The sequence below is a fragment of the Chelmon rostratus genome, chromosome 21 (assembly GCF_017976325.1).
Source record: "Chelmon rostratus isolate fCheRos1 chromosome 21, fCheRos1.pri, whole genome shotgun sequence".
Taxonomy (NCBI): domain Eukaryota; kingdom Metazoa; phylum Chordata; class Actinopteri; order Chaetodontiformes; family Chaetodontidae; genus Chelmon; species Chelmon rostratus.
The window spans coordinates 11,730,766-11,757,433 of NC_055678.1; the positions used below are offsets into that span (position 1 = coordinate 11,730,766).

Sequence of the window (26,668 nt, forward strand, 5' to 3'; positions counted from 1 at the left end):
AGTCAGATCTTTACACGTTTATTAGAAAGGTCTCTTCTTTCTCCGATTTACAAACAATAAGGCTTCCTTGATAAGGTGAATTCTTTTGTTTTCGCACGCATTTAAAAGAAAAACAATTGGCTATTCCAGAAAACACATAATTACATTCATTCAACAAAATCAGGAAAAATCCTGTTGTCATGCTGTTTTCTTTTAACTTTGTACACACATGTTGTCACATAAAAGTAAAAAGGAAAAAAAAAAAACTTCCTCAGATGCATTACTTTGTGGCAAGGGTCAAATTAAGATCTTTCCCCCATTTTTCTCACCCTAACCCTAATTTGGGGACACATAGCATGTAAATACAACATAAGATGAAATAATGAAGGGATTCAAACTGGATTTTTGCACAGGGATCCTACAGTCACAGCAGGCTGTAAAGCAGGAGCCACCAGGACCTGAAGCTTGATTTCACAAATAGCCTGTTACTATGAGCAATCAACACACAACTCTGCCAAAGTTACAGCCACTCTGGTTATTCTGATTAACTGTTGTATAACACACAATGCAATAACTACATTCAGGAATATCTACTGTTAAAGAGAAATACAGGTTTTCAGGTGTTTAAGACCCTCATCTCGACAGAATATGTTATGCTTTAGTAGCGCATGTTCCCATACTAAACAGATTTTCACATAGTAGGTAACCTGGGGCTTGTGTGGTCGCAGGTCAAAGGCACTTTGTAATCCAGGCTTGGTTGTGGCAAAACGCAGAAGAGCACTGGTGATGGCTACCTTCCAGCCAACATGGTCGCCAAACAAGGAGGCATTAAAGTCAGCAACTGGAGCGATCGTCCATCGTCTCAAATCCATAATCCAGCTCTGAAACTTGACATTTGTGTGTGTCTGTGTGTGTGTGTCTGCTGTCCATCTCATCACCATCTAAATAATCTCAAACGAGATGTCATCCCCTTCTTCTTCTTCTTCTTCTTCTTCCTCCTCCTCCTCCTCCTGTGGACCAACAGTTGACATTTATAACAGATGGATGCACAGCTGCAAAAATACAAATATATATTAATATATGTGTGTGTGTGTGTAAGCATTTAAACCTCTTCATCACTGTCCTCCTCTTCATCACTGCTGTCATCCTTAATGTCTTCATCTTCTGAATCCTGTGTCATACAACACATGGGGACTGAAAATAGAGCTTTTCCACTCTGAGTGCAGCATATAGAATATTTCTTTCAATTATGAATTATCATTTTGTTTGTTTTGTTGTTAAAACTTACTGATGGTCTGCACAAGTTTTCATTTGTCGTGTGTTTGGCCCCAAGATGTATACATTTCTGCAAAGATAAGTATATGGTGAATCTGAGAAAACAATCTTAGAATAAAGACACCAATGTGTACTTGAATGTTCTGTAAGTGCTTACACTAGGGTGATGTGTCTGATAGTCTTCCTGCTCTGCTGGAGTCAATGTCTGAAAAATGCAAAAGTGACACATTTTAAACCAGCTTCCGGTTTACAGTTAAATACTGTAGTTACTAGAAGTTGAGGATTCCTTGTACCTTAAACCACTCCTGGAGCGCCATTGAGTATTTCATCATGTTTTTATTTGCTTTCTTCTTGTAGCATTGCTTCTCATTTTGGGAGAGGCTCTGCCATATTTGATTGACCTTAATGAAGCGCTCCCTCGGGTTTAGGCATTTCTGCTTCAGAAGTTTCATGTGATCATTGTAAAAAATCCCTTTACCAGTTCTGCGAGTAAAGAAAAACCCAGTCAAAGGTTTGACTTCAGACAGACAATAGAGGATTTAATGTGCTGCGAGTTTTAATTAATGCAGGGGCTCAAATTTTGTTCGATGGTCATGCTCACCGAGACGGCATCTTCGGCTCGCCGGGAAGCGTCGCTTCTTCTTGAATGGCCTGCGTATCAATGACATAAATCATTGTTCAAAGAGGAGATCAATCCAATGTAGCTTTCTGGCGCAAAGAGTACATAAAAAATCAATTCAAGAAAAGTTCCACAAATGTGTTTCTTCTCACCTTCAGTCTCTTGATGCCATGCTTATTTAGGATCCGCTGCTGCTCCTTTTTATCCAAAGTCTGAGGAACATAAACACTGTCGTCACACAAAGCCTGTCAGCGCCAGCTCAGCGCGGCACCTGTCGTCTTTTAAATGACTCACCGTTAGATATTCATTCAGCTGGATCCAGTACTGACTCTTCAACTGGAAGAAATACGCATTTTAATTTGGATTTATATTCTTACAGTAACCCACTGTGATGAGTCTTATCGTGCAACAGTTGATGAAAAAGTTATTTTTTTGTTGCGCTGTCTATGTTGTGTGTGTGTGTGTGTGTGTTCATACCTCTCTGCATCGCTTGCTGTACTCGTCCCTCTCTCTCTCAGTCAAATCTCGCCAACGTTGGGCCCACACACTCACAAAGGAATTTCTTGAGACGCCCACCATGGATGCCAGTTGCTCTTTGCAGAACAGATTATAGCCATTGCTAAAGACACACACACACACACACACACACACACACACACACACACACACACACACACACACACACACACACACACACACACACACACACACACACACACACACACACACACACACACACACACACACACACACACACAGCTATCAGTGAATGAACTGCTTGTATATTTGTTATCTTAAGTTAGTTTAGTTTACTTACCCAAAGCAAACACATAATAGGTGATTAAAGACTACAATGAAGCTAAGTCTATGAACTTAAGCTAGGTCTAAAATACGGCTCGACTTCCTCTAGACAAGGGGTGGGCTTCCAGGCCATATGCAGCCCGTGAGGCCGTTTGATCAGGCCCACATGGCAATTCATAAATACAAAAAAAGGGAGCCATTACATTTTTCTGCAATATAAGAAAATAATATAAAATAGTAGACTAAAACAACCTTCCGGGCATGCATGACATCATCATCATCACTTGCATCTGACATCAGACTCGTCACCAAAAAGAAGCACTTCTACCCATCGCAGATATGTGTGTTCAATAATTTAGCATGGCCCTCGTAGGATGTAATAAAAATTAAAATAGCTCTTGATATGAAAAGGTTCCCATTCCTGCTCTAGACTTTAGTGGTGCACCACAGGGCTTATTTATATCTAATGGCAGGCAGGAAATATTTAGCATGTACTCCTAACGAATGTCATCCCCCCAGTGGATGAGGTGATAAATGAGGTCACCTTTTAAGGGCACCAAGTGTGACGCACCCACAGTAAGCACATTTTTCATTTGGCTTGTCATGGTTGAAACCAAATAGAAAAACTACTGTACCATCTCTGCCAAAACTTAAAAGCTGTGAGAAGATTAAATTAAAGTTTTAAAGCATCTCCACAAAGAAGACACATCGCTTTTAGCACCTTCTGGTCTGGTGGCTCCAATTAAATCCTCACTCCCACGATGGTGGCAGCAATTATTTTTCACCCACTTAGATGAAGCTTCACAATAAAAGTCCACTGAATTATTGATTAAAAAATAGAACTGGGGCTTGGCATTGAGTAACTATGATTAAACAAAAGTGAAGGAGATGTGAGCTGCTGATTTATGAATATAAAGAAATGCACAAAACTGAAGTCCCCATAACGTAGATCATTAAACTTTAGGGTGAAGACCTTGAGGAGTGTCTATGTAATGTCCCAAAACATCACGGAAACACGACTGTGTGTGTGTGTGTGTGCGTGGCTTGCCAAGGAGGCTTGGGAGGGAGGCCATCTGCATCTTCACCCTGCTTTAGAGAAGTCACACATCAGTTTGAAGATAGTTAAGATTTTGAAACTCGCCATCAGTGTAATGTTCCTTCCCAAACAACTACTCTCATAAGAAGTGTATAAAATCATATGAATATTATATTAATAGGTATTTGGGGGGAAAAAGAATAAACCAAGTTAAATATACACAGCAGTTTATAATTACAACTGGCTGATGTGACAAACACTTACATCTGGGGTGCCTGCAGAGACTCTCTTCGGTTTGGGGGATTTACGATATCGTTTCCTGAAAAACAAAAAAATAGCTTGACACTGAATTTACATGGGTAGCCTGGGCCAAATCACATGTGTTCATATGCTATGGTACTAATTAAAATGTATTGATTTATTGCCTGTACTCCAGCATCCGTCTGTTGTATTCTGCAGTTGCAAGTTGGTGCTTCTCCACATATTTAGCCTGGAAAAAGTCAGTAATTCATCATTTAAAATGCAAACACCAAATGGGAAGATGCGTTTCCTTTGTAGCAGCCTCTCACTGAATGTACCTTCTCTTCATCTGGAAGCTCCTTGTATGTCTTGATCAGCAACCTGAACAGCTTTTGGTTTGTCATTTTTGGGTGCTTCTCAAGAAACCTGGCCCTGTTCTCCTCATAAAAAATAGCATTTGGAGGGCTGGGTCTCTTCGGGAGTGCTGGGTGGACCTGCAGAAAAAAATCACTCGCTGTTAACTCCCACCTCTCTCTCTGTTGCAACCAAAGCCCGCTTAAACCTGACTGGTCAATACTAATTGGACTACAAAAGGAAAGTAGAATCCTTCCAATACCAAAATCTTTTCCCTTGACAACAGATGTTGCCATCATACTCAGATATCAGGATATCAGTTTATAGCATTTACTACTGAACTTAAACACAACATGAAGGGCTGTGGATTGTTTCAAGACTGATGAGTCAATATTGTTTTTGTTTTGTTTTTTATTGCTTTGCATGAAATACATACAGAAGACACAGTGAACTACATGATATTTAAAATATAACACCACAGAGAGCAAATTTATATTGACAACATGAAGCTGTCTTAAGCTTCTGTGTGCTGTGGTTACCTTCTGGACAGGATTGGAAATGGCACCTTCAGCTTCAATGATGAGCTCTGTGAGGGAGCGAATCTTGCGCATCTGAGGAAGAACAACAAGGATATCACGCTAAACTAACAAAATCTGCAAGACTCCCTTCAGGAACTATTTTGAAATTCTGAATTGTAGTTTGCTGAGGTTCTTCACCATGGAAGGAAATCTTTCAAATGAGCTGTCTTGTTAATTTGAAAAGCTTCCACTATTAAAACCAGTGTGTTCAGTGGGTAGCATGACAGGAAAAAAAAGAACAAAAATGGACATCATGGTGACATTATGAGCTGGAGAACATTCCCCTAACCTGTGGATCCAGATTTAAGTGGAAGTGTGATGAAGAAATTCTATTCCGGGATCATTAAAATACATTTTATCAAAATATCCTAACACTCTTTAGCTGATTTGATATCTCATCCACAAAGACCGACATACAGTCACAAATTTATTCAGCAATTCTCAAATGATATGCGTTTTGTGATGAGAGAATACTTCAGGATATCATAGTTAATTCACGTCAGCTCAGACTGTCAAATGTGAAATCAAGTAACAAAATGGTAAAATATACCATACTGGTAACATATGAAAAGGGATAAATTACAGTGGTGATAAATAGTATTGTTGTAAACTATTGATAAGATAAAAAAGAACAATGAGATTTAAGTGTCCACATTTCAGACAACTGGGCAACTTCTTCTGTTGGAGTGAATTGCAGGATATGACTGAAAGCCTCAGAACAGCTACTGAGTGGAACTTGTGACTCACCTTGTACAACATCTCTGTCCACTTTTTTTGACATGCTTCCGGAGAGAAAGGGGGAAAAGCCACCTTCTTCCAGTCCACAGCTTTCAGTCCTTTGTTGTATGCAGTCATTCTGTCTTCTTCTGGAATGCTGGTTTTCATTGCAGCAAGAAGCTTCTGGAGGCTTTTCTTGGTCCAATCTGTGGTCACAGCTAGGGAAACAGGTAATCATGAGTCAATCAAAGGAAATCCCACCTACTTTTTGTGTGATCTGACTTAGATATTGTGAGAGTTTAGTATTAAACGCCACAGGTACCCACCGGATTTTTTAGTGCCTGCTTTAATTCCGCTCATTTTTCAAAATAAATGTGTCTCCTCGGGATGTTAGCCGGATGAAAACGTTCAGAAATTCGGCTCAATCCATGCGACTCCCAGAAACTGAGTAACGACATTAACTACTTAGATAAACTATCGAGTTTAGGTATAGTTTGATTAGCAAAAGATTAACAAGCAGCTAGCAATCACCACAATCACTTTTGGCAACGTGCAGAGCAACTCCATGTTTGCTAAGCGAGTCTTCGCTACGAATCAGGAACGCGCAAAGAGAACGTCATCCAAAGGAGCCAGAAAATAGCCAATGAGTTTGCTCTTCTTCTTATTTGTGGCTATAGGTGGCTGGTGAGCTTCGCCGATCTGCATTGAGGTGGTAAGACGCCACCTATCGGGCCGGAGGGTGTTGAATCATGGCAATAAAATGTCTGCATGCTGATAAATGATCAACAATATAAATTATAACTTCTATTTTATATAGTAATACAAAAAAAATAACAAAATCCCATTTCCTTGGCCTGTCTGCAGGGGACACCACATTTCCTTACGTGCACTTTTAACCTTCATTCTAATTTCTACCTCATTCATTCTTTAACACTTATTTAAAGTTTTAATGTATCTATTCATTGTGTGGATATTATTGTATTGCTACATTAGATAAATATGTTATAAATAAATATAAATATTGTTCTTTAATGTATGTGTACCAAAATGAAGAGTAATCAATCAATGATTTAATAAATAAGATATTAATAAATAAGAAACAGGATTCCTGCTTTCTTTAACTCTAATAAAAAGGCTAACCACACTTAAAGAAAGAAAGTTGATGGGTCTTTTGGGAGGTAGTTTTTTATTGTTTATAGAGAAAAGGCAAGAAGACAGCAACATAACACACAGTATAAATCTTAACAACACACACAAAAATTCACTTTTTTCTCAGCATTGTTGTGTTGTCCTTTTGCTCTTCAATGTTACCAGGTTGATCGTTGCTTGCATCGTTGCCTTAAAAGTCACTTATTATTTAATTCAGAGTTTGGAGTTTACTTTCATCAAAAAAGTGAATACAACAATAACTTAAGTGGCACAAGTTTAACATTACATTCAATGTGCGGTTGCTTGGAAAAACATCCAACTTTGGCTATAACACTACAATATTTTCCACTCAGTAATTTCTCCACTTTTGGAGTGCTGGTATCACTGAAGAGTTTTTATTTCATTTTGATTTCATCTATTCTGATTGTTTTCAAAAGCATTTGCAATTTTTTGTCTTTCTCTTTTGTAAAAACATGTCAGTGTTTTATAAATATTTCCAGCTTCAGTGGTGTATAAAGCACAGGCTGTCAGAAACAAAACAACATGATGCAAAGAATTTACCTGAGCGACTGCTGAAAACTCTTTGGGAATGTTTAACCAAGACAGTTTTCATTTAAAAAAAAACACTCTGAACATGTTTGTGCTCTTAGGTAGATGAAACATTCATTTGAGCCACATATAAAATAAATATATTCTTGTTAAAATAAAATGTTGCTGGCAGCTGTCATTGAAAAACATCTACAATGGCATCTGAGATTCATAGTACACATCCTGCCCCGGCTCCTCCTCGAAAGTCACTTTGGCGTCGTCGGCATCCAACTGGAACAGACACACAAAAGTTAGTGTTTAACACTAACGCACACACCTCACATCACCTCTCATGCTCAGCTATCCACATATTCCTAAAAGCGCTGCTTGGATCTGCATTTACTTCACTGAATTAATATGAGGTGACCACTTACACATTTCATTTCCAGTTCGGTGAAGAGACGCCCGGTCATGCACATGCGTAGAGGGATGGTGAGGATGAGTACGAAGGGAAGTGCGAGGGACATCGGACTGGACTTAACAAGCCACAAGACTGCAAGGCACACTATCTGGATGGCCGTGAACAAATGCATTCGTCCTGTGCTCACCTGCAGCCAACATGTAGAGATATTAGTCACATAGACATGAGTGAACACGTGGGTACTTTCTGTCTTGTGATGTGATTGAGAGGCTTCAGCAGTGGCCAACGCACCTGACATGATACGAGTTCAACAGTGGTGGAGGAAGTATTCAGATTCTTTACTGAGGGAAAAGTACTAACACCACACTCTGAAATACTCCATAACAAGTATAACTCTTGGATTGAAAATGTCATTTAAGTAACAGTATGTCAGTATTATCAGAAAAATGTACTTAAAGTATCAAAAGTAAAAGTACTCAATGCAGAAAAATATCCCCTGTGAATGTTGTAGTGTTATACATTATATTATTACTCATGCATTAATGTAAAAGCTGCATTTCACTGTTGTAGTTGGCTGAGGTGGAGTTAATTTTGAACTTTATTTGATTTTTAGGGCTGTATAATCAATTTAATTGATTTCTTGGTTTGTAAAATTTCGGACAATATTTACACCTTCGCGATGCTTGTTTTTTCCAAGCAAAGCAAGTCCAAATCTCAAAATTATTAAAAAATAAATTAAAACAATTTATAACAAAGCATCATAAGCTCTTCAGATGTTTTGTGTGTAACAATCAATAAATGTAAATGTTAAATAAATGGAATGAAGTAAAAAGTATTACTATAATATATAATATATAATATTTCCATCTGAGATGAGGTGGAGTAGAGGTCAAACTCGCATGAAAAGACTGAAGTACATTACATTTACCTCAAATTTGTAATCAAGTGGAGTACTTGAGCATAGGCACTTAGTTACATTCCACCACTGGTTGTCAACCACATCACACTCAACAGCTTTCTACACAAGTACTGGTAAAGTAGATATGGAGTATTTCCATTTCCAGGGAAGGAGCAACAGTCCTAACGTGCTCCACAATTATTGGATATAAAATGTTTTCAGAACATGACATAACACATCTAGAAATCAAATGAAAATCAACTGGTGTGATCTGATTCTAGTTGCGCTAAAGGACAAGACATTGTTTACTTAGTTATCGTGTAGTCATGGAACTCTTACTCTAGTGGCGTAGGGTTCATCAGGGTGGTATTTCTTAGGAACGAGCAGAAGCAGCATGCGATCCCACAGCTGGATGCCGTTGAGTGAGGTAACACCCATGTAGAGAAAGATCCCAAACAAGGCCGACATCGGGATCATCTTCAGGATCGGCTCCATCAGAATTGACAGACCTTGCGACAAACAGACGTTCAGATAAAGGATGCGCTTAAACAACAGACCTGCAGATTTCTAGACATGCAGTTGCAGGAAAGACAGATTGAGAATGAAGGATTAGACAGCACCTACCAACCAGCAACGCCACCAGAATGCCGCTGATCCTCTGCTCCATCACCTTCTCAATCACAGGTTTTGGTCCTTTGCTCATGACGGTGAGGGCATTGGCGTGGGTGACAGATCGCACTGTGGCAGCGCTGAGCCATGGCACACCGAAGATTGCACTGAGCCCTCCCATGCCGACTAAAACCAGCAAGTCATAGTGGAACCCAGAGCCTTTGACCATCTTCCTCTCAGGTTTGCTCACAATCAGGCTGTTAACAGGTGCAATGTGTGAATCAGGTTTGGTTAAGGCCAGGACATGTTTTCTGACGTTGATAATTCAGATAGTTTGTTGACTCACGTTGTGATCTGAGACTCCAGAAAGATCAGAATGAAGACGAGCAAGGCCGGGATGCAGGATGCGAACATCAGCCACACAGGGAAAGGCATGTGCTCTCCGAAGGGGTTGATAAGCCAGCCCCTTTTGGCTGGGTTGGAAACCATGAGACCTTTGGGGACAACTAGTTTCTGTAAAGGAAAAGAAACCAGTTTTTACTAAAATCTGTTTCAAGTCTGTTTTCAGCACATAAACTGGACTTGGAAGCTTGGACTCATGGCCCAACCTGAGTGTAGGTATCCTCAATGTTGTAGTCCACGACAATCATGAGGAAAATGGAGATAGGCACGCCAAAGTCACCCATCAAACGCCTGACCTGGAAAGCACAGATCACAAACAAACAAGAGTTTAACATTTGATTAATAACAGAAATAACTTGCTACAATTAGAAACAATCTGGAATCACAGTCCTCAGTCGCAGCCGACTCACCTTTCCAGGAAGAAAAGTGCCGTTCTTGAACTGCCGCAGGAAGTAAGCAATAAAAAAGCAGCCAAGCATGAGGCACATGGAGAGCAGGGCCGTGTTGGGGTACGCTGATTTAATAGTGTTGATAATAACAGTCGTGTTGCCTGTAGCATTGTCATACAGGATCGTCTCCTCCACCTTAGGGTGCCAGGGATTTTCTAGAGATGAATTCAGGTGATCGTAATTCAGCACCAGCGGATGGGCCTGAAATGTCTAAAGAGAGGGATGAGGACAGATTATAATGTGGCCCTGAGAAACACGACTTTAATCACAGACATTCACACCACAATCACACCTGGTGTTAACATGAGCTTTTGGATGTAATGAAATGGATGAAGATGGCTTTACCCTCCCTAGCTTTGCGAAGGTTTCATAAATGAAGATGAGGGAGATGAGGATGGAGAAGATTTCCTGGGTGAAGCGGGAGATGAAACGCACCAGGAAGCTGCCCTCAAAGGCCACGATGACCACCACAATGATGACCAGCCACACTCCGACCCACACCCTGCCCACAATGTACTCAATGCCCTGAGACTTGCAGAACTGAACGAAGGAAACAGGGGATGAGTTGAGCACGGTGGGATCACATGGATCAGAAGAGACCATAAAAAAAAACTACAGTTCCCCAACATGTGGATATAACTTACAGCAAAGAAAGCCTCCTCAAACACTAACAGAGGGCCTGAGAATCCAATCACCAGGACGGGCTGAGCCGCGATGAAGCAGAAGATGATCCCCTGAATGCTGGTGGAGATGAGGAGCTCTGGGACGCCCATCATGTTCTCCACCTTATCAGCTGTCGCGGCGACCATGACGGCAAAATATTATTCTCGCATCTATCACATACGACAACAGTACCACGTCTCAAATAAATATGCACACATACCAAGCAGTCCTCCGAAGGTGATGGCTGGAGAAAGGGCGGCAAAGTAGATGAAGATGACGGCAGCAAGGACCTGGGCGTTAAGAGCATCTGTGATGTCACTCTTGTAGTACTGGAAGCGCCTCTTTATGTCTCGAATCATGCCACCAAACGGTCGACCGGTGCGGGACAGGGGGTCTTCAGGTGGCGGCCCGGTAGAGATGGAAACTTGAGGAAAACAATTTTAATTGTATGTGAATACCAGGAATCAATAATAGAAAGCCACTGCAGCAAATGATTGGTTTGTTCATGTTCTACGACTGCCGCTGTAGTCTTGGGCGTGTTTTGGCAGCACTCACCCCTGCGAGGCTTGGAGTCCAGGCGGGCCGTGGGATCAGAGGCCTGGAACCTGTCCTGCAGCAGTTTCTTCTGAAAGCTGATGATCGAGGTGAGCATCGCTTCGTTCTGGATCTCGGTGGGCGGGATGACGATGCTGCAGTCCATGAAGTCGCCCACGGCGTCGGTCAGCTCGCGGGCGCTCTTTGCCTGAAACGCTGTCTGGTTGAACACCTGGGATGGAGGTTGTGGAGGGGATATTAAAGCATTGGACAAGGCCTATTTTCATACTATCAAAAAAAGCCTGAACTTTTCCTCAGTTGTGACGTAATATATGATGACTGTGATCAGTTTGGTTAAAAATGGTGTTAATCTCTATAATCAGATAAATGCACATGAATGCAGAATCTGTAGGCAAAGATTTTGCTCTCTGTGCTTCTGGTTTCTGTGTGCAGTCTGAGTAGTATTAGCCAATCATTTTTGAGTATGCAGGTAAACAGCTTGTGTGGAGAGCAAAAGAAGCCGAACACATTGGCCAAAATGCAATCTCTGAACCCATCTCTGTCATATGACAATGATCTAGCTTTTTATTAGCTTTTTTTACTCTGTCTGCGTCCATAAGCAGTTATCTGTTTATATAGATTAGCCGAAATGCCGAGTTGTTCACAGGTTTGAAAGTGAAGTTGCTAATCAGACTGTAAACAATGAGGCACATGGACGAGGAAGTCTTGGCAACAACGGCAGGCCATCAGACGATAGCCTGTGGGTTCTGAGCATGGGATGGTGTAACCGTCATGTGCTACGAGAGCAAAACTGTCACTAATAAAGTGTCAGATTCACTTATAGATTGTATTGATGATCAAAATAACCAAAGGGAGAAATGAGGAAGAGAGACATTTGTCCTGTTCTTCAGTTGTAAGTCTCGGCATAAAGGGTAAATTGACTCACTTTATCAGCCAGCAGCGCTGCCATAGCGCGGCCAGTCTCGTGGTAGTCCATGTCAGTCTTGCTGGGGCCCACCAGAACAAAGACAAAGCGCACCGGCACCGGGGCCTCCAAGGCAGAGTCGAGCGCCGCTGATTCCTTCAGACGCACAAACGCGACCGTGGGCCTCTCCAGAAAGTCCAAGGCTCCTGGATCAAAGTGACAGAAATATTACATTCATAGATAAACCCACACATATGGAAACACACACACACACACACACACACACACACACACACACACACACACACTGTACTCCTGATCCTAAATGAAAACAATGCAAACACTGTCTTACCTACTAGCACCATGGAGGCCTCTACACGGTCTGATTCATCCCTCTAAAGGGACACAGAATGAGCACATCATGTGAGCAAACATCAGACTTTCCCATTTCCGCCATAACTTTGAAAACAAGCATTTATAACTTGGAGCTTGCCTTGATCTTCTCTGCTCCTTGAAAGTGGCAGCAGCATTGCATATTATTTAAACATGTAAAAACTTGTGTCACAGCCCTCAAAACTGAATAAGATCCAAAAAGCTCACAAATAAACAATATGTGCAAAACAAACAAACAAAAAAAACTCAATGTCTGCATCTAGAAAGAACAGGGCCCTCTGAAGTAATCACTTTCACCTTTAAGCTCACTGCCATCACCTTTGTCATGGAATCACATTATGTTATCATCACTGACACGTTCAGACTGATGATCTCCTCAGAACTTACTCTTTCCCTCACTGAAAACTTCTGCAGGTCCACCCCATCAGACAGGGCTTGTCTCTCGGGGTCATCTGATTGGCTGGAGGGAGAAAACGGGACGTGTCATTGGCTGCTTTTGTAAGACTGAGTGGCTGCGATGACAGACGAGCAAAATATTCACTGCAATCATTCAACATGATAGATGATTAGATAATAGACGAGGAGCTGGTTAACGTTTTATCTCATCAATTTAATTGATTTTTGTAAATATCTGCTTATTCTGAACTTGATGCAGCAACTGGTTTTAGACAAAAATTCCTGTTTGGAACACTCCACAGGTAAACAGGTTGATTGGTAACAGGTGATAGTATCATGACTGGGTATGAAAGGTGCGAACACTTTGTTTGCAAATGATTACATTATGTTTTTATTCATGTTTTACACAATATAAAGCTACAGCCAGCAGCCGTGTTAAGCTTAGCTTAAAGGCTGGAAATAAGGGGAAACAGCTAGCCTGGTTCCCTTCATAGGTAACAAAATCTTCCCAGCAGCAACTCTTGAGCTCTCTGATTACATATATCCTAATTGTTTAATCTGAACAAAAACTAAAGTGTAAAAATAACAATTCACAGTTTTATGAGGAACTATTTCTTGGCCGGAAGCGTTCCCCAGATCCTGTCATCTTTGGACAGAGCCAGGCTGGCTGTTTCCCACTGCTTCCAGTCTTTATGCTAAGCTAAGCTAAGCTAACTGACGACTGGTGGTAGCTTCACATTTCCCATCCGGACATGAAAGTGATACTAATCTTCTTATCTAACTCTCAGCAAAAAAGCAAATAAGCGCATTTCTCATTCTGATATATTTTAGTGAAAATATTTTAAAATGTGTCTGTGCTCAGGCAAAGGAAAAACTAAATAAATCACAATCAGGCATTTAGTTTTCACCAGAACATCTTTCAGTCTTCTGATTAATGTATTTTGCACATCTGGCAGTGGAAAGAATCAATATTTAGACTATTGTAGATTGACTGAAAAGTTAAATGGATAAATTAAATATGTCATCTTTTTGTGATTGTCAAAAATTCATAAGATTTGCTGGGGCCAGTTTGGACTCTTGATCTTCATGTTTCTATAATTCTGGTAGCAGAAAAGCAAAATGACCAAATACCAATCTGTCATCTTAGTGAAATAGACTTGGGCAACTTGAAGATTTAATTTAGATTTCTAATTTGAACAAAGGATTGAAAACATGGTGATTGTACTGTATGTACCCTTTAGAAGTGACCTGAGGTAACTGCAGTACACGCTGGTCACCTGTAATAAAGACTTGTAGGTAGGTAGAGTGGTTTGGTGGTCAGAGACAGTGCTTCATAATTACAGGTTCGGTCTTCACAATAGCTACGTGTTCACTTTCTCTGAGCAAGAAACTAAAGCGTTCCCGTCTCACTTGCAGCTAAAAGCCTAAATGTAGGTCATTTATGCTTGAGTCACCGCCGACCGATGTCTTGGGGCATACCTGCGGTTCTGAAGCAGAGATTTCAGCACGCCTTCCCGGTCTCCAGCTCTGATCTCCTTCTTGTTGACCATCTCGTTGACCATCTTCTCAGCGATGCTGGGCAGGGTCTGCTCTTCACAGTCGAATATCGTCACACCTGGTGGAAAATAGTCAAAGGCGATCACAAAGAGGAGGCTGTGCAGCGTGGTTGTGGTTTGAGGGCCGGTTCAGGCAAAATGAGCTAATGTAGGGAAGCAAGCAAGACATCAAGGATACAACAACCAGAAGAATCTCAAAATCTAATGCTAAAATATTTTAATTGCATAGCATTATATGTAGAATAACAAATGATACTCTACTCATCGGTGTGTAACCTTCACATTAATTGGCAAATAATCATTGGTGGAATAGCACAAAGTACAAATACTACAAGTACAAGTACAAGTACGTGTCATGCAAATGGGAAATATTATATTACTGCTTTAGGATTTTGAATTCTGACTTTACAATGTAACTAAAGCTGTCAGGTACATGTGTAGTGGAGTAAAACATACAGTATTTCCCTCTTAAAGCAAAGAAATATAATGTAGCATGAAATGGAATTACTCAGTTAAAGTACAAGTACCTCAAAAATCTACTGGAGTAAACATCTTTGATTACTTTCCACGACTGAAAATGATTGCACGCTCATGTTTTCACCGCTTTTCCCTGCTGACCTGTATTCATGGTGCGGCGCAGCTGGATGAGGCTCTTGAAGGTGAGGTAGGAGATGTGCGAGGCCCCCCACACCCCGGACTGGGGGTCGAAGCTCTCCTCGTAGCCCCCCCATCGGCCCGTCTCCTGCCAGTAGGCCTGCTGCTTCTGGTCCTTCATCAGCTCCCTCAGCTCCACGTACCTCTGAAGGCGCAGAGAGGACACAGCGGTGAACACCGGCTGACATAAACGCGGGACGCGAGCATGCTGGTGTCTGCCGGGCAGAGAGTGGAAGTGTGGACGGGGCAGGTGGATGAATCGAGCTTGCGCCTCCCACAAGCAACATGTGGTGAACGACTGTGGTTTCACGGGTCACGTCCTGCCTGTCAGTGTGTGTTGCTGCGAGTGAAGGATGGGAGGATGGGATGTTGATACTAAATGACTGTAATTTTGATAGATTCTCTCTTGATCTGACTAACCCAGACTGTAGGAGCATCTTGTTAGCTTCAGCTGAACTTTAGAGGTAATTTTAAACTTTTTTTTTAATGTGCATAAGAGTATGTGAGTGTCAGCAACAGTCTTGGTGACTATTATCACCACTACTGCTAATATTCAGATGTATTGATAGCTGTAATGTGGCTGATGCATTGAGTCTACACTTTAAGATATATAACACACACTAATAACACTTTTATAATCACGTTCACAAAGAGCTTTATAGAAGAAACAATGAAGCAAAACACTGAGAAACTGTAAAATTTGCCAAAACAATGAGGTACAGAGGAAAATATTAGCAAAATAAACAGACAATTTAAAAAATGTATTGATTTTAAAAAATAGATGATGTATTGGAAGGGCTGGTTAAAATAGGAAAAGTGAGTTTTAGGAAGCAATTTAAAAGTTGGCTGGTCTGAGACTCGGTTATTCGGTTACTGTGTTTGTGATGTTTCCATTTTAATTCCAGGTATTTATATCAGTTTCTTAACAAGAGTAACTTGGAACACGAAGCCAAAGCTGTCATTTCTATCTTTTTCTTGGCTGCAGCAGTGTGGATAAAGATTAGAATGAGGTGGAAAGGTGTTTTCCAGGTGACACTTTGTGTCTATAAGGTAAACATGGTGGCTGTTCTGCCTCAACAACCAGCAGGCTCCAGACTCCGGGCCGCTGCTCGCTTCCGGTGCGGACATGACTGAGGGCTCGCCCTGGACATGTTTGGACTGTCAATACATGTCGTGTGCCTGGAGTGGAGTTACAGTGTGTGTGTGTGTGTGTGTGTGTGTGTGTCCTTTACCTGACACTCTGCACTGGGGTTGGCGTTGGTGTTGATGTTCCAGCCAGCTGGAACAGACACAATGGACCCAATTAAAGACCACTCTGTGTTTCAACACCATCGCATGCTTTCTATTAGCACAGTAAATAACACCTGTTTCATCACTGAATTCACTTTCACACACATCTCAAAGTTGGAATAAAGTGTGTGTATTAACTTTGCTGATTCAATTTCTTTAGATAGGAAGCAGTAAAGAATGAGTTGAATGAATGATAAAGTCATTAACTGCACAGAAAACAATGGTGATTGATGTTCTAGTTGGCAGATGACTTCAGTCTTATGTAAGATATCACCAGAGTGTCCATTTTATGTCAGATTGGACCGAAGCGCTGAAGTTGTGACAACAGAATGATTTATTTCCAAAACACAGCTGAGCAGAGGGGTGGAAGATTCAGATCAGACAGAGCAGACACTGTCTACAGTCCATCTGTGTGTGCGTACGCGTGCATGTGTGTGTGTGTGTGTGTGTGTGTGTGTGTGTGTGTGTGTGTGTGTGTGTGTGTGTGTGAATCACCTAGTGGAAATTTGCACGTTTTTGTGTGTACAATTATATCATGTGAGCCGGTGTAAGTGCAGTGTGTGCACACAGGTGCATCTGCTGCAAGTGTCTCAAGTTCATATCAAGTAGGTAATTTATCTGTGAGGTTATCGGTTTGGTTTTGCATCCAGATATGTTTCTGCGTCTAACACAGAAGAACGCTGTCAAAAAAAACACGCATTTCCATATGTTTCAAAAGCAATGTGGGTGTCCACTCTTGTCTTTGTCGATATGCACATGGGAGGATGCTGCTATTATTTTTCATTCCTTAAGAAAATGTGACTGCACCGGAAAAATTTACGATGCAAGTTCAAACATTTTCTCTTCCTTCACGTTACATAATTTATGTGTGTCAGGCCGACTTTTAGTTGCAGTTGCAGCATCAAATTTGTGTGACAAACTGTCGCACACACTCATCATAACTCAAGCTGGACCTGCCGTGCTGTCTTGAAGATGGCTGTAAGGCTTTTATCAGTTTTACTGACTGGTCACCCCATGACTTGAAATGCTGAGGGCCTCCTTAATGCATTTTGCAATGAATACTAAATTTCCTCCACAGTTTTACACATTACTAAAGCATGAAATCTGCAATCTTCACTGCATTCTGGGACTTGCTTTGTTGTAAAGTGTTTGCAGCTTTCAATAAAGCTGAACACTGCACCGATCTTTAAAATCATCCAACTGCAGCATTGACCATAAGACAACATTCTAGATAACAGTAAGTGTGCAGCGCTCTGTTCAAATGCTACAAAGTTACTCCAAGTTTATTTTTGCACACCTACCATTCATAGCTGTGGCAGAAAAGGTGACACTTACCTCCTGCAGGCACTCGCCAAGCCGACAGCAGTGACAGGCGACTGACCCCAGAATGTCAAAAAAGCGTGACTTTATAAACACCACCTCTTTAAAGCTGTCTCTGTGTGTATGTGTGTGTATGTTGATAATGGGCGGGACTAATATATGCTTGCACGCACACACACACAAGTGGACATGCACGCTCTAATTCTCTCTGAAACACACATCCAACAGAGTGATGCGCTCTGGTCTCACCCATAATATTGATAGTAAATACAGTGGCTTGGTATGCGCAGAAAACCAGTCGCACTGTGTCATTATGCAACCAGCATCTTATCACATTTAATGTCTGTGTTTGGACGACAACAAAGGCTTGGATAACAGCTCACCTTCAACACCACCGGGGCAGCGAGTGACACTTTGGGTGAAGTCGGCTCTCTTTTCATCTTCCTGCTCTCCCTTTAAGACGGTGATGGTCTCATATCTGTCCATCGCCTGAAACGGAGGCCTGAGAAATGACAATTAGTCACCTGTACATCAGAGTTTAGCTCAGAATAAAGCAGAGTTAATGTGACTCACCCACTGACAAGGATGTTAATGGAGCACTCCTGTTCGTTTCTGCTCTGTTCGATAAAACACATGGAATCACATTTAATCATATTGAAAGCTAATTTTTCATCCTTTGGCGACATTTGGACGGTCCATTCATTAAAGGGTTACCAGCAATGCATTACTGTACTCATAAAGGTGGATGACTCACAAAAGACAGAAAGATTGAAGCACCTGCAGGACATGATATCTTGACTTTTAATCCCTAGTTTAGGTCAAGCTCCAAAGCAATTTACCCACAATTCGTTTCTCTAAAATTGATATAAGCGTCCATAACTCACCTGGCTCTTAAAGACTAGGTACTGGATTGGTAAGTATAAAGAGTTTCTGCACATGCATTCACAGGCTTTCAGCCATTAAGGCCTAGGAAACTTCTTTCTTTTATCAATAACAGAACAATACGTACACACATTATGTGCAACCAAAACTGATCACACCAGGGATACAGTCTGAGCATAAGAAATGACAAAATAAAAAAATGAAAACAAGAAAATAAAATAATATGGCAACACGACAACAAAATACAGCCTATAATTTACAGTGTAATTGTGTTGCTTGAATCAGGTAGTAATAAGATACTTAAATTAAGGTACAGAGGAAGAAAACAGAACTAAAAAGGAAAAGAGGAATAAATTGTACTGTATTTATTACTCATTTAACTGGGGAACAAAACTTGATATTTTTTAAACCCTCCATGACTGTTAAATACCAACATGATCCGAATGCCACACTTCCAGTTTAGCAATGCAAGCCATTTGTGTAAATGTATAGTCAGTCACAAGATGAAATTAAAAAATAATATGACTTGAGACAGCAGACAGATATACACCTGTCTTCACAGGCTGTACCTTAATGTCCACTCACGCAGACTTGTGTGTGTGTCTGTACATATGTGTGTTTGAGCTTGCACTTACGGTCCTGAGCGACAAGTCAGAGGCCATCGCACACCAAATCCTTCGCTGCTGATGAGTCAGCAGTGATGCCAGTTACCTGGAACACAGAGCTGTATGTCATCGCTCCTCATAAACACTCAGCAGGGGTCAGAGTCATGCATGACGGTGTTTCAGTGCGTTCGACTGCTTCAACACTCTGTTATCAATGTGTTGTTACCGTCAACTTCACACTGCATGTCGCCTCTGTTCGAGATTTTACCCGAGATACCACAGACACACACACACACACACACACACACGCTCTATATACATTCACACATGCATGGCTGCACACATGCATACAGTATGTAAACAGTATATGTTACAACTTAGTCTTTACATCTTCAAGATGCTTTTGATCTCAGTGGTTGTGAGTTACCCCAAATTTGACAAAGTCCTCGAATAACTGCACGTCTTTGAGGTATTAAGAGCTAAACTGTCGATTTCAAAGTTAACATTCAGTAAATGATACCCTGAAAATGTTTCCAGTATTTTGATAAATACTAAATATTTCATTTCTTCCAAAGAGTTTGTCAGAATTGCCTGTGCTCAGTGGAGGAAGGAGTATTCAATTAAATTCTATTCAATTCAATGTTATTTATATAGCGCCAAATCACAACCGAAGCTGTTTCAGGACACTTTCCATATAGAGCAGGTACAGACCAAACTCTTTAGCTACAGAGACCCAACGGTTCCCTCATGAGCAAGCACTTGGCAACACTTGCCACTTCTGATCCTGTACTTAAGTAAAAGTACTGCAACATCAAAATGCTTCACTGCAGGAGACGTTGTTATTGAAAATGTCACTCAAGTAAAGGTGTGTAAGTATTGTTAGTAAAACCTGAGTATCAAAAATAAAAGAAAAATGCCCCATGTTGTTCCTGTACTAATATATATTCTATTGCTTTTAGTAATTATTGGTGATGCATTAATGTATAAGTAGCAATTCAATGTTGAGCCTGGTTTAGGTTAGCTATTTTCTGCTGCCAGCTTATTTTGTAACAATATGCCACATTTTAAAAGATTGTCATATATATTACTTTTACAAAATCTTACTTTGTAAAGCTGTCATATAAATGTGCTTGATTAAAACGTGCAAAGTGTTGTGGGGGAGAAGCAGAAAGGAATGGGGAAATATTTTGCATGTTTTCATTCTTTGGGAAACTTTCCTTATTGCAAACAAAGCTCAAATAGATACTTTACAACTGTTGCAGTATATGGGGCTGCATATTTCACTAATTTGAGTCAGTAACAATCTAAATTTGCTAACCTCATCATATTTTGACATGAAATTGATTTTACCCCAGTTCAGTTGTGTCATAAAACAGGCAAAATGAGATGCATTTACTCACCCATATACACTGTGTTATTCAACAAATGCAGCAATTCAGCAACTGAAGTGTTTAGTACACATGTATGGAAAGTGTATAAACTGTAAATAGAGGACACCAGCAGCAACCTCCATCAGTTGTGATGCATCATTAGTTCCATAAGCAGAATTTTAGCAAAACTGATTTAATAGGAAGGCAATGATTATATGGTATATATGTGGCTGTTGTCATGTACAATAATCTCTCATGAGTCATGTGCACCAGTCATCAATAATAAGCATTACTATTATTATTATTATTACTATTATCATAGTGAACATCTCTGCAATGGTCTCATTAGACAAATAACTTCTACTCAGAAATAAATAAATCAAGTTTTACCTGTGGAGAGTTTTTTCCAGATGACGTTCAGCTCACAGTTGAGACACCAGGACTCACAACGGTAGAAGGATCTACACCCTAATCTGCCCCTTGTCAAAACTGAATATGGCCCACTGATGAGTGGTCAGCATGCTCATGAGTCAGTATAAACTGACCTCAGAACAGTGTTTCAAAGGGGCTCCAGTACTCGGAGGCCCCAACACCAGTAACCCACCCTTCCTTCACTCGGACAGCAGCGAGATAAAAGCTGTCCAGGGGTGCACGGATGCTATCAGCCATCCACATCTGGCTCACACAAGGGGCTATCCGACTGAAGATGACCCCTCCCTTGACCCCCCAACCGCACCCAGCCAGGGGCCACAGGTAGATGTTCTCGCTCACAAACAGAGCGGTGAAAGTCATGATTAAAAAACATGTGGAAACAGTGATGGTGAAGATTTTTCAGACAGTGTGTGTTTTGTGTAGGACAGGCTTCCAGAATGTGCACAGGTAGCATTAAGGATGAAACCCTGATGAACGCTTGCTCCTTCATATAAAAGATTTGATGTGTCTTTAGAGAAAGAACACACAGACACTCTCAGTAAGATTCATTCACTCAATTTCTCAGTTTGATGAGCAAGTACTTACAGAATGGAATAAAAGCAAATGGTATTAGCGGTGCTGACTAAATCAAATTTATACTAATTCAACATTTCAATTCCAGTGGAGGAGATCTGACACTTAGATTTGAGGCAGAGAAGCTACAGTCGTTGTTGTTGTTGTTGTTGTGGTGGTTGCTGTTGTTGTGTGCATGGTGCTGATATGACGACTCGCGGTGTTATTTTGAGAATATAGTGACAGCATGACAGAGAGAGAGAGGCTTTATCTGCTGAGAGCACTGAGCCGAACAACAAATCCCCCCAAGAAAAAGAAGAAGAAGAGGAAGAAGGTAAAACCACTAGTGCAAAGTGATAACTTTTGCTCAAGTACCGAACTCTGGGACATACACTGAGGAATCACTTCACATAATGAGTAATTTATTTCTGAACACTTTTTTATGCTTTTAACACATAAACACAAACACAATACCAGCAAAACACAGTGGCCACAAGAACTAATCTGAGTTAGATCCTTGATGTATAATGTGCATAGCACATAATATCAATAAATATATCAATATATCAGAAAAACTAAAGGAAAAATCTGTCTGTCATTCCTTTTAATACGCTATTTGTATACTATTTAAAGTAGAATGTCCAGATCTTAAAGAAAAAATCAGTTTTGCATTTAATTCTGTGTATTAATTATTCCATTGGAATTTGCTCAAATATCTGCTTATGTCATCCCCCAAAAAATCATATTTGTCTGTCTGTACTTTCACTGAAGTTAAAAAAAATGAAAAATAGACAGTTTCTATAATAGAAAAGTATCATAATGTTGATATTGAGGCATTCAGGATGTTTCACTTGACTGTATTCTTTAAAATGCTGACAGATGAAGCTAGAGATGAAGTTTTTTACTACGACTATTGAACTGTCACTGGCAATAGAAACTGGTCAGTAGAGCTTCACTAATACTTAGACATATTATAATTTGCAAATTAGTACTAAGAAATTCCAGATCAGTTAGTAAAGAATTGATAAGGACAGCTTTTGGGTTGCCGGGTTGTCGCCATGTTTTGAAAAATCCTTTTGGTTGGTTGGCTCTATTTTATTTTGTCCTTTTAACATTTTGTTATTTATCAATGAACTGTTTTAGTGTTCCTGAGCAGTATGTATGTAGTATCATCTTTTATACAACCATGTGTTCACAAAGTGGTGAACCTGGCTTCATCCTCGCTTGTGAGCGACTGAGCCTTTCCAGGATGCTCCTTTCATACCCAATCATGATACTATCACCTGTTAGCAATCCACCTGTTTACCTGTGGATTGTTCAAAACAGCTGTTTTTGGAACGTTTCACAACTTTCCCAGTCTTTTGCTGCTCCTGTCCCAACTTGTTCGAAAGGTGTTGCTATATCAAAAAATCAAATATTGTCTTCGTACTGTTTCCAGTTGAGTATATGTCAAGCAAAGAATCACATTCTGTTTATCTGCGATTTACACAGCGACCTAACTTTGAAATGGGGGTTGTTTTCGTGTTTGATGACTTATCAGAAAGATGAAGCAACATGTCCTGGAGGAGGACAAACACGGATCAAAAGGATCTTTCTTTAACAATCTGGCAACTCAAAAACTGTTTAATAAACTCTTGAACTGATATATAAAGAATGAATAAATGATTTATTAACCATTAAGCCCCTATAAAATGTAACCTGTCCCATATAAATTACCTTTATATACAGCTGATTATCAGCACTAAACAGGTTTTGAGGGAAACATGGAGACTAAATTATGCCTTCTGTTAACAGAATAATAATTATACCTGGCACTTTGTAAAAAATGTTGATACTGAACTAATGTTCACTGGCAACACATTTTGTTTTCTGACAAAATAGGCAATCTTGCAATGCAGCTACACCACAACATAATTATAAATGATAATTAGCTGCATATAAACGCAATTTCTAAAACTTTGAACACATTATGTGTCGCACAAACAGATTTATCTTTTTTTTTTCAAAGACTAGAATTAGTGCTGATTAGCAGATTGAATTGTAGGTTGCTGTTTCTGAACTGATGTGAACTCCGACTGCATGACCGTCTTCAGCTCAGCAGGGGGCAGCACAGAGCTTAACTGAACTCTAGGAGACACACAAGATGTTGATTCTTCAGCTTCGTGGACAGTCATGAGTGGTTTTCCAGGCGACATGTTTTGATCAACACTAATATCTATATCTTCACAACTAATGCGAATCAAGGCTAATAAAATGAGTGAATTCATATTATCTTCCAACGCAAAACAAGCATCAAACATAAAACAGCATCTTCATCTTCATTAACCATTTTACTGCCTGGACTGAAGACAATGTGGTCACAGTGGTTGAATGTAAGTACATTTACTCAAGTACTGTACTTAAGCACAAATTTGAGGTATTTTAGTGCAGTCTTTTCTTTTCATGTCACTTTATACTTCAACTCTACAGTTCAGCGGGAAACACTGTAGTTTTTACTCCACTACGATTGTTTGATAGTTTTACATGAAAAACTTTCGAAAGTTTTTCATGTAAAAATGCAATTTCATGGGTCCAAATTTAAAGATTTTATGCTTTTCTTTTTCATTAGTTGGAATTTGTGGATATACTATGTTAATTTATGTTAATATATATACATATATCACTATATTGGTTGGACAAAAAAAAGCACTTTGAGCATTTCCCACTATTTTCAATTTTTTTTTTGAGAAAATAATCATCAGATTAATGCAGACTTCAATTAATTAGTTGCATTCCTGAACAAAATAGTTCAAACAACTACAACAGTAAAATGCTGCTCTTATATAAGTATTTTTGCAGAGTAGAATTAATACTTTAACTTGAGTAAAGTATCTGAATACTTCCTCCACTGCTGCCTGGACATAAACTCTGATCCTCAAACAAGAAAAGCCACATTTCTGAAGAGAGTCTATCCTGGAAACAGAAGTGAAATACACCTGCATTCGAAGTGAGAATATATACCCAACGGCCACTTTGGGTACACATGTACAATAAATTGCAATCCAATACAACAATACCCTAAAAAAGACTTGTGTTTTGACTGACACCATCAGTGAGGTGTTAACCACATGTTCATTTTCTTGGCTGTAGTTTACAGCGGTGTTCGACTGAACTGCATTATATTGACAGGTGTTTTTTATATCTTTATTTATACCCATATTCCATACATAAGACGGGCCGAACATTAAGAATATGTTTCATCATAATGCAGTCCAGTACAGCACCCACTAACCTCAATGATAAACATAAAGTTTACTTCATAAGAGCCACAAAAGTAGAATTCATGGCAGAGCTGTTGTACTGGATTGCATTACATTGTACAGTCGTACCTACTGTAGTGGCCAGTGAGTGTATATTTACTGCACTATACTGCAGACTCCTGAGATATGTTCTGATAGTTACATGAGAAAAGAATACAGTTTACCGCAAAAAGAGACGCTTTAGCCACATTTGGGAGAGCAAGTGTTTGTATTAACAACCACCTCCGGCCAGACTACCTGAGGAAAAGAGACGCTTTTACTGGAAAAAAAGTTAATTTGCTCATAGTTGATCAGTATATTAAACTAGTCGAGATCATCGGCTCAATTTGTGATTTTCTTCTGAGTCACTGTTTTATGTTTCATGCATTTTGTGCATTTAATAGTTTCTACCATGAAAAGAGCAACGGTACAACATAAACCATCTGTACCTTAACGCATTTTAATATTGTGTCTGTGAGTGCACGTACTCGCTTCACATCAGCCAGATCTGTGTGCCTCTGAATGCATAATGGGCTGCATTGACCGTCAACAGCCCGAGGCTCATTTTTACCCCCGTGTGTTAAACCGAACTGTGTGTCTGCCCAAATCTGATCAATGCAAAGGCCTGTTCACCCCCCTGCCGAAAAAAGTCCCTTCAACGTCTGCTGAACGTCGACAGAGACGCAAAAAAACCCCCTTTGAAATCAATACTTTTATTATTGATCCAGAGGGCAAACATGTTCTACACAAACACGTGGACATCATGTTTAATGGAAGTACAGACAGGACTGGATGTACAATATCACACGCCTTGACCATGTCGTCGACACAGGCGCTCGCTGGGTTCAGGTCACGTCACAGGTGAAAGGTCATGCCACAAGTTCTTCAACAGGGGAGACACATTCATTCATTCTGAGTTTTAGAGGGAAGTGAGTAAAGCTCATGGTAATAGAGATATGTAGAATAAGAGAGCCTCAGAGCATCACACATATCTGTTTTAGATTATTACATTCATATTTGTGCATTAAAGTTTGTTTGTGCGGTTAGCTCCTTTTCAGTGCCAGTTAAATGTCCAAGAAAAGGTTAAACATCTCATCTGATTAGACAGAGCAGCAATGAAGCAACCCTGCGACTCTGAACAGGGTGAATGGCTAAAGAAAACAAACAGATGAATGCTTTTCCTTCATATTCGTAGAGACATAGATGCTCCGTCCGACTGAATGAACGCTGCGTGGCAAAATATGTCCACGGTCTTGTCTGAGAGATGTTGCAGCGAGCGAACAGAGGACGGAGGGGTGGATGTACAGTAAAGAGAGAGGAAAAAGGGGATCGGATCAATAAAGCGCAGATGAGGGAGTCCCACGGGAAGAAGCGGGGCTTGTTGCCATCTGGCCCGACTCTGGCACCGTGCAAAATGAACCCAATCTTTGATCCGGCAGGCGCACAACGAAGTGAAAGATATCTGCGCCGACTCACCAGCCCAAACCTTTATTGCACATGATGATGCCGCTTTGTTGAACTTGTTGTTTACCAAACACACTACATAACAGGAATGCACCGCCGGCGCTGCAGTGCTCTAAAGGTTCCCTCTAAACACAACATGATATCACTCTCATGCCAGTTATTGGTGTGAGTGCTCTCAGAGTAATTTAAAGGCTTCCTCGGCGAGTCACGTGACGGTCCTCCATCTATTACTGTGCATTAGAAGGAAAGCTCGCAAGCAGACTGTGGATCACGTTGCCAGTGCTGTTTGTGCTCCTGCG

The 26,668-nt window shown here is 40.4% G+C and overlaps 2 protein-coding genes across 3 annotated transcripts; both read right to left on the reverse strand.

Annotated features, from left to right (window-relative positions):
* Positions 1 to 2: 2 nt before the first annotated feature.
* LOC121624885 (nucleolar transcription factor 1-B-like) lies at positions 3 to 6,182 on the reverse strand. 2 transcript variants are annotated; one of them, XM_041962843.1, is made up of 16 exons: positions 5,926 to 6,182; positions 5,630 to 5,817; positions 4,844 to 4,915; positions 4,289 to 4,444; positions 4,136 to 4,200; positions 3,975 to 4,029; positions 3,723 to 3,760; positions 2,351 to 2,492; positions 2,168 to 2,209; positions 2,026 to 2,085; positions 1,856 to 1,905; positions 1,548 to 1,737; positions 1,412 to 1,459; positions 1,268 to 1,324; positions 1,087 to 1,150; positions 3 to 991 (listed from the first exon to the last, which is right to left on the reverse strand). In XM_041962843.1, exons 1-16 carry the CDS (start codon positions 5,957 to 5,959, stop codon positions 921 to 923), a joined length of 1,332 nt encoding a protein of 443 aa, XP_041818777.1. In that variant the 5' UTR covers positions 5,960 to 6,182; the 3' UTR covers positions 3 to 920. The 2 variants fall into 2 exon arrangements, with proteins under 2 accessions (XP_041818777.1, XP_041818776.1); XM_041962842.1 differs by having other exon boundaries at positions 3 to 989; positions 1,088 to 1,150; positions 3,723 to 3,763.
* A 584-nt stretch (positions 6,183 to 6,766) lies between these two features.
* On the reverse strand, positions 6,767 to 17,906 carry slc4a1b (solute carrier family 4 member 1b (Diego blood group)). Its single transcript, XM_041962493.1, has 18 exons — positions 17,802 to 17,906; positions 16,409 to 16,455; positions 15,141 to 15,321; positions 14,446 to 14,581; positions 12,958 to 13,030; positions 12,530 to 12,572; positions 12,199 to 12,383; positions 11,274 to 11,484; positions 10,939 to 11,142; positions 10,700 to 10,848; positions 10,401 to 10,595; positions 10,017 to 10,265; positions 9,813 to 9,902; positions 9,551 to 9,717; positions 9,220 to 9,461; positions 8,935 to 9,104; positions 7,711 to 7,884; positions 6,767 to 7,567 (listed from the first exon to the last, which is right to left on the reverse strand). The coding sequence occupies exons 3-18, from the start codon at positions 15,295 to 15,297 to the stop codon at positions 7,487 to 7,489; spliced, it is 2,526 nt and encodes an 841-aa protein (XP_041818427.1). The 5' UTR covers positions 15,298 to 15,321; positions 16,409 to 16,455; positions 17,802 to 17,906; the 3' UTR covers positions 6,767 to 7,486.
* Between the last annotated feature and the right edge of the window lie 8,762 nt (positions 17,907 to 26,668).

Coding starts and splice junctions, on each gene's coding strand:
- LOC121624885 (XM_041962843.1), bottom strand. CDS start 5,959: ATGAGCGGAATTAAAGCAGGCACTAAAAAATCCG. Junction 4,445..4,843: donor TTTCCAATCCTGTCCAGAAG/GTAACCACAGCA, acceptor TTTTTTCTGCAG/GTCCACCCAGCACTCCCGAA. Junction 1,738..1,855: donor GAGCCGAAGATGCCGTCTCG/GTGAGCATGACC, acceptor CTTTACTCGCAG/AACTGGTAAAGGGATTTTTT.
- slc4a1b (XM_041962493.1), bottom strand. CDS start 15,297: ATGAAGGACCAGAAGCAGCAGGCCTACTGGCAGGAGACGGGCCGATGG. Junction 11,143..11,273: donor GGACTCCAAGCCTCGCAGGG/GTGAGTGCTGCC, acceptor GTTTTCCTCAAG/TTTCCATCTCTACCGGGCCG. Junction 10,596..10,699: donor TTGAGGAGGCTTTCTTTGCT/GTAAGTTATATC, acceptor TCCTTCGTTCAG/TTCTGCAAGTCTCAGGGCAT.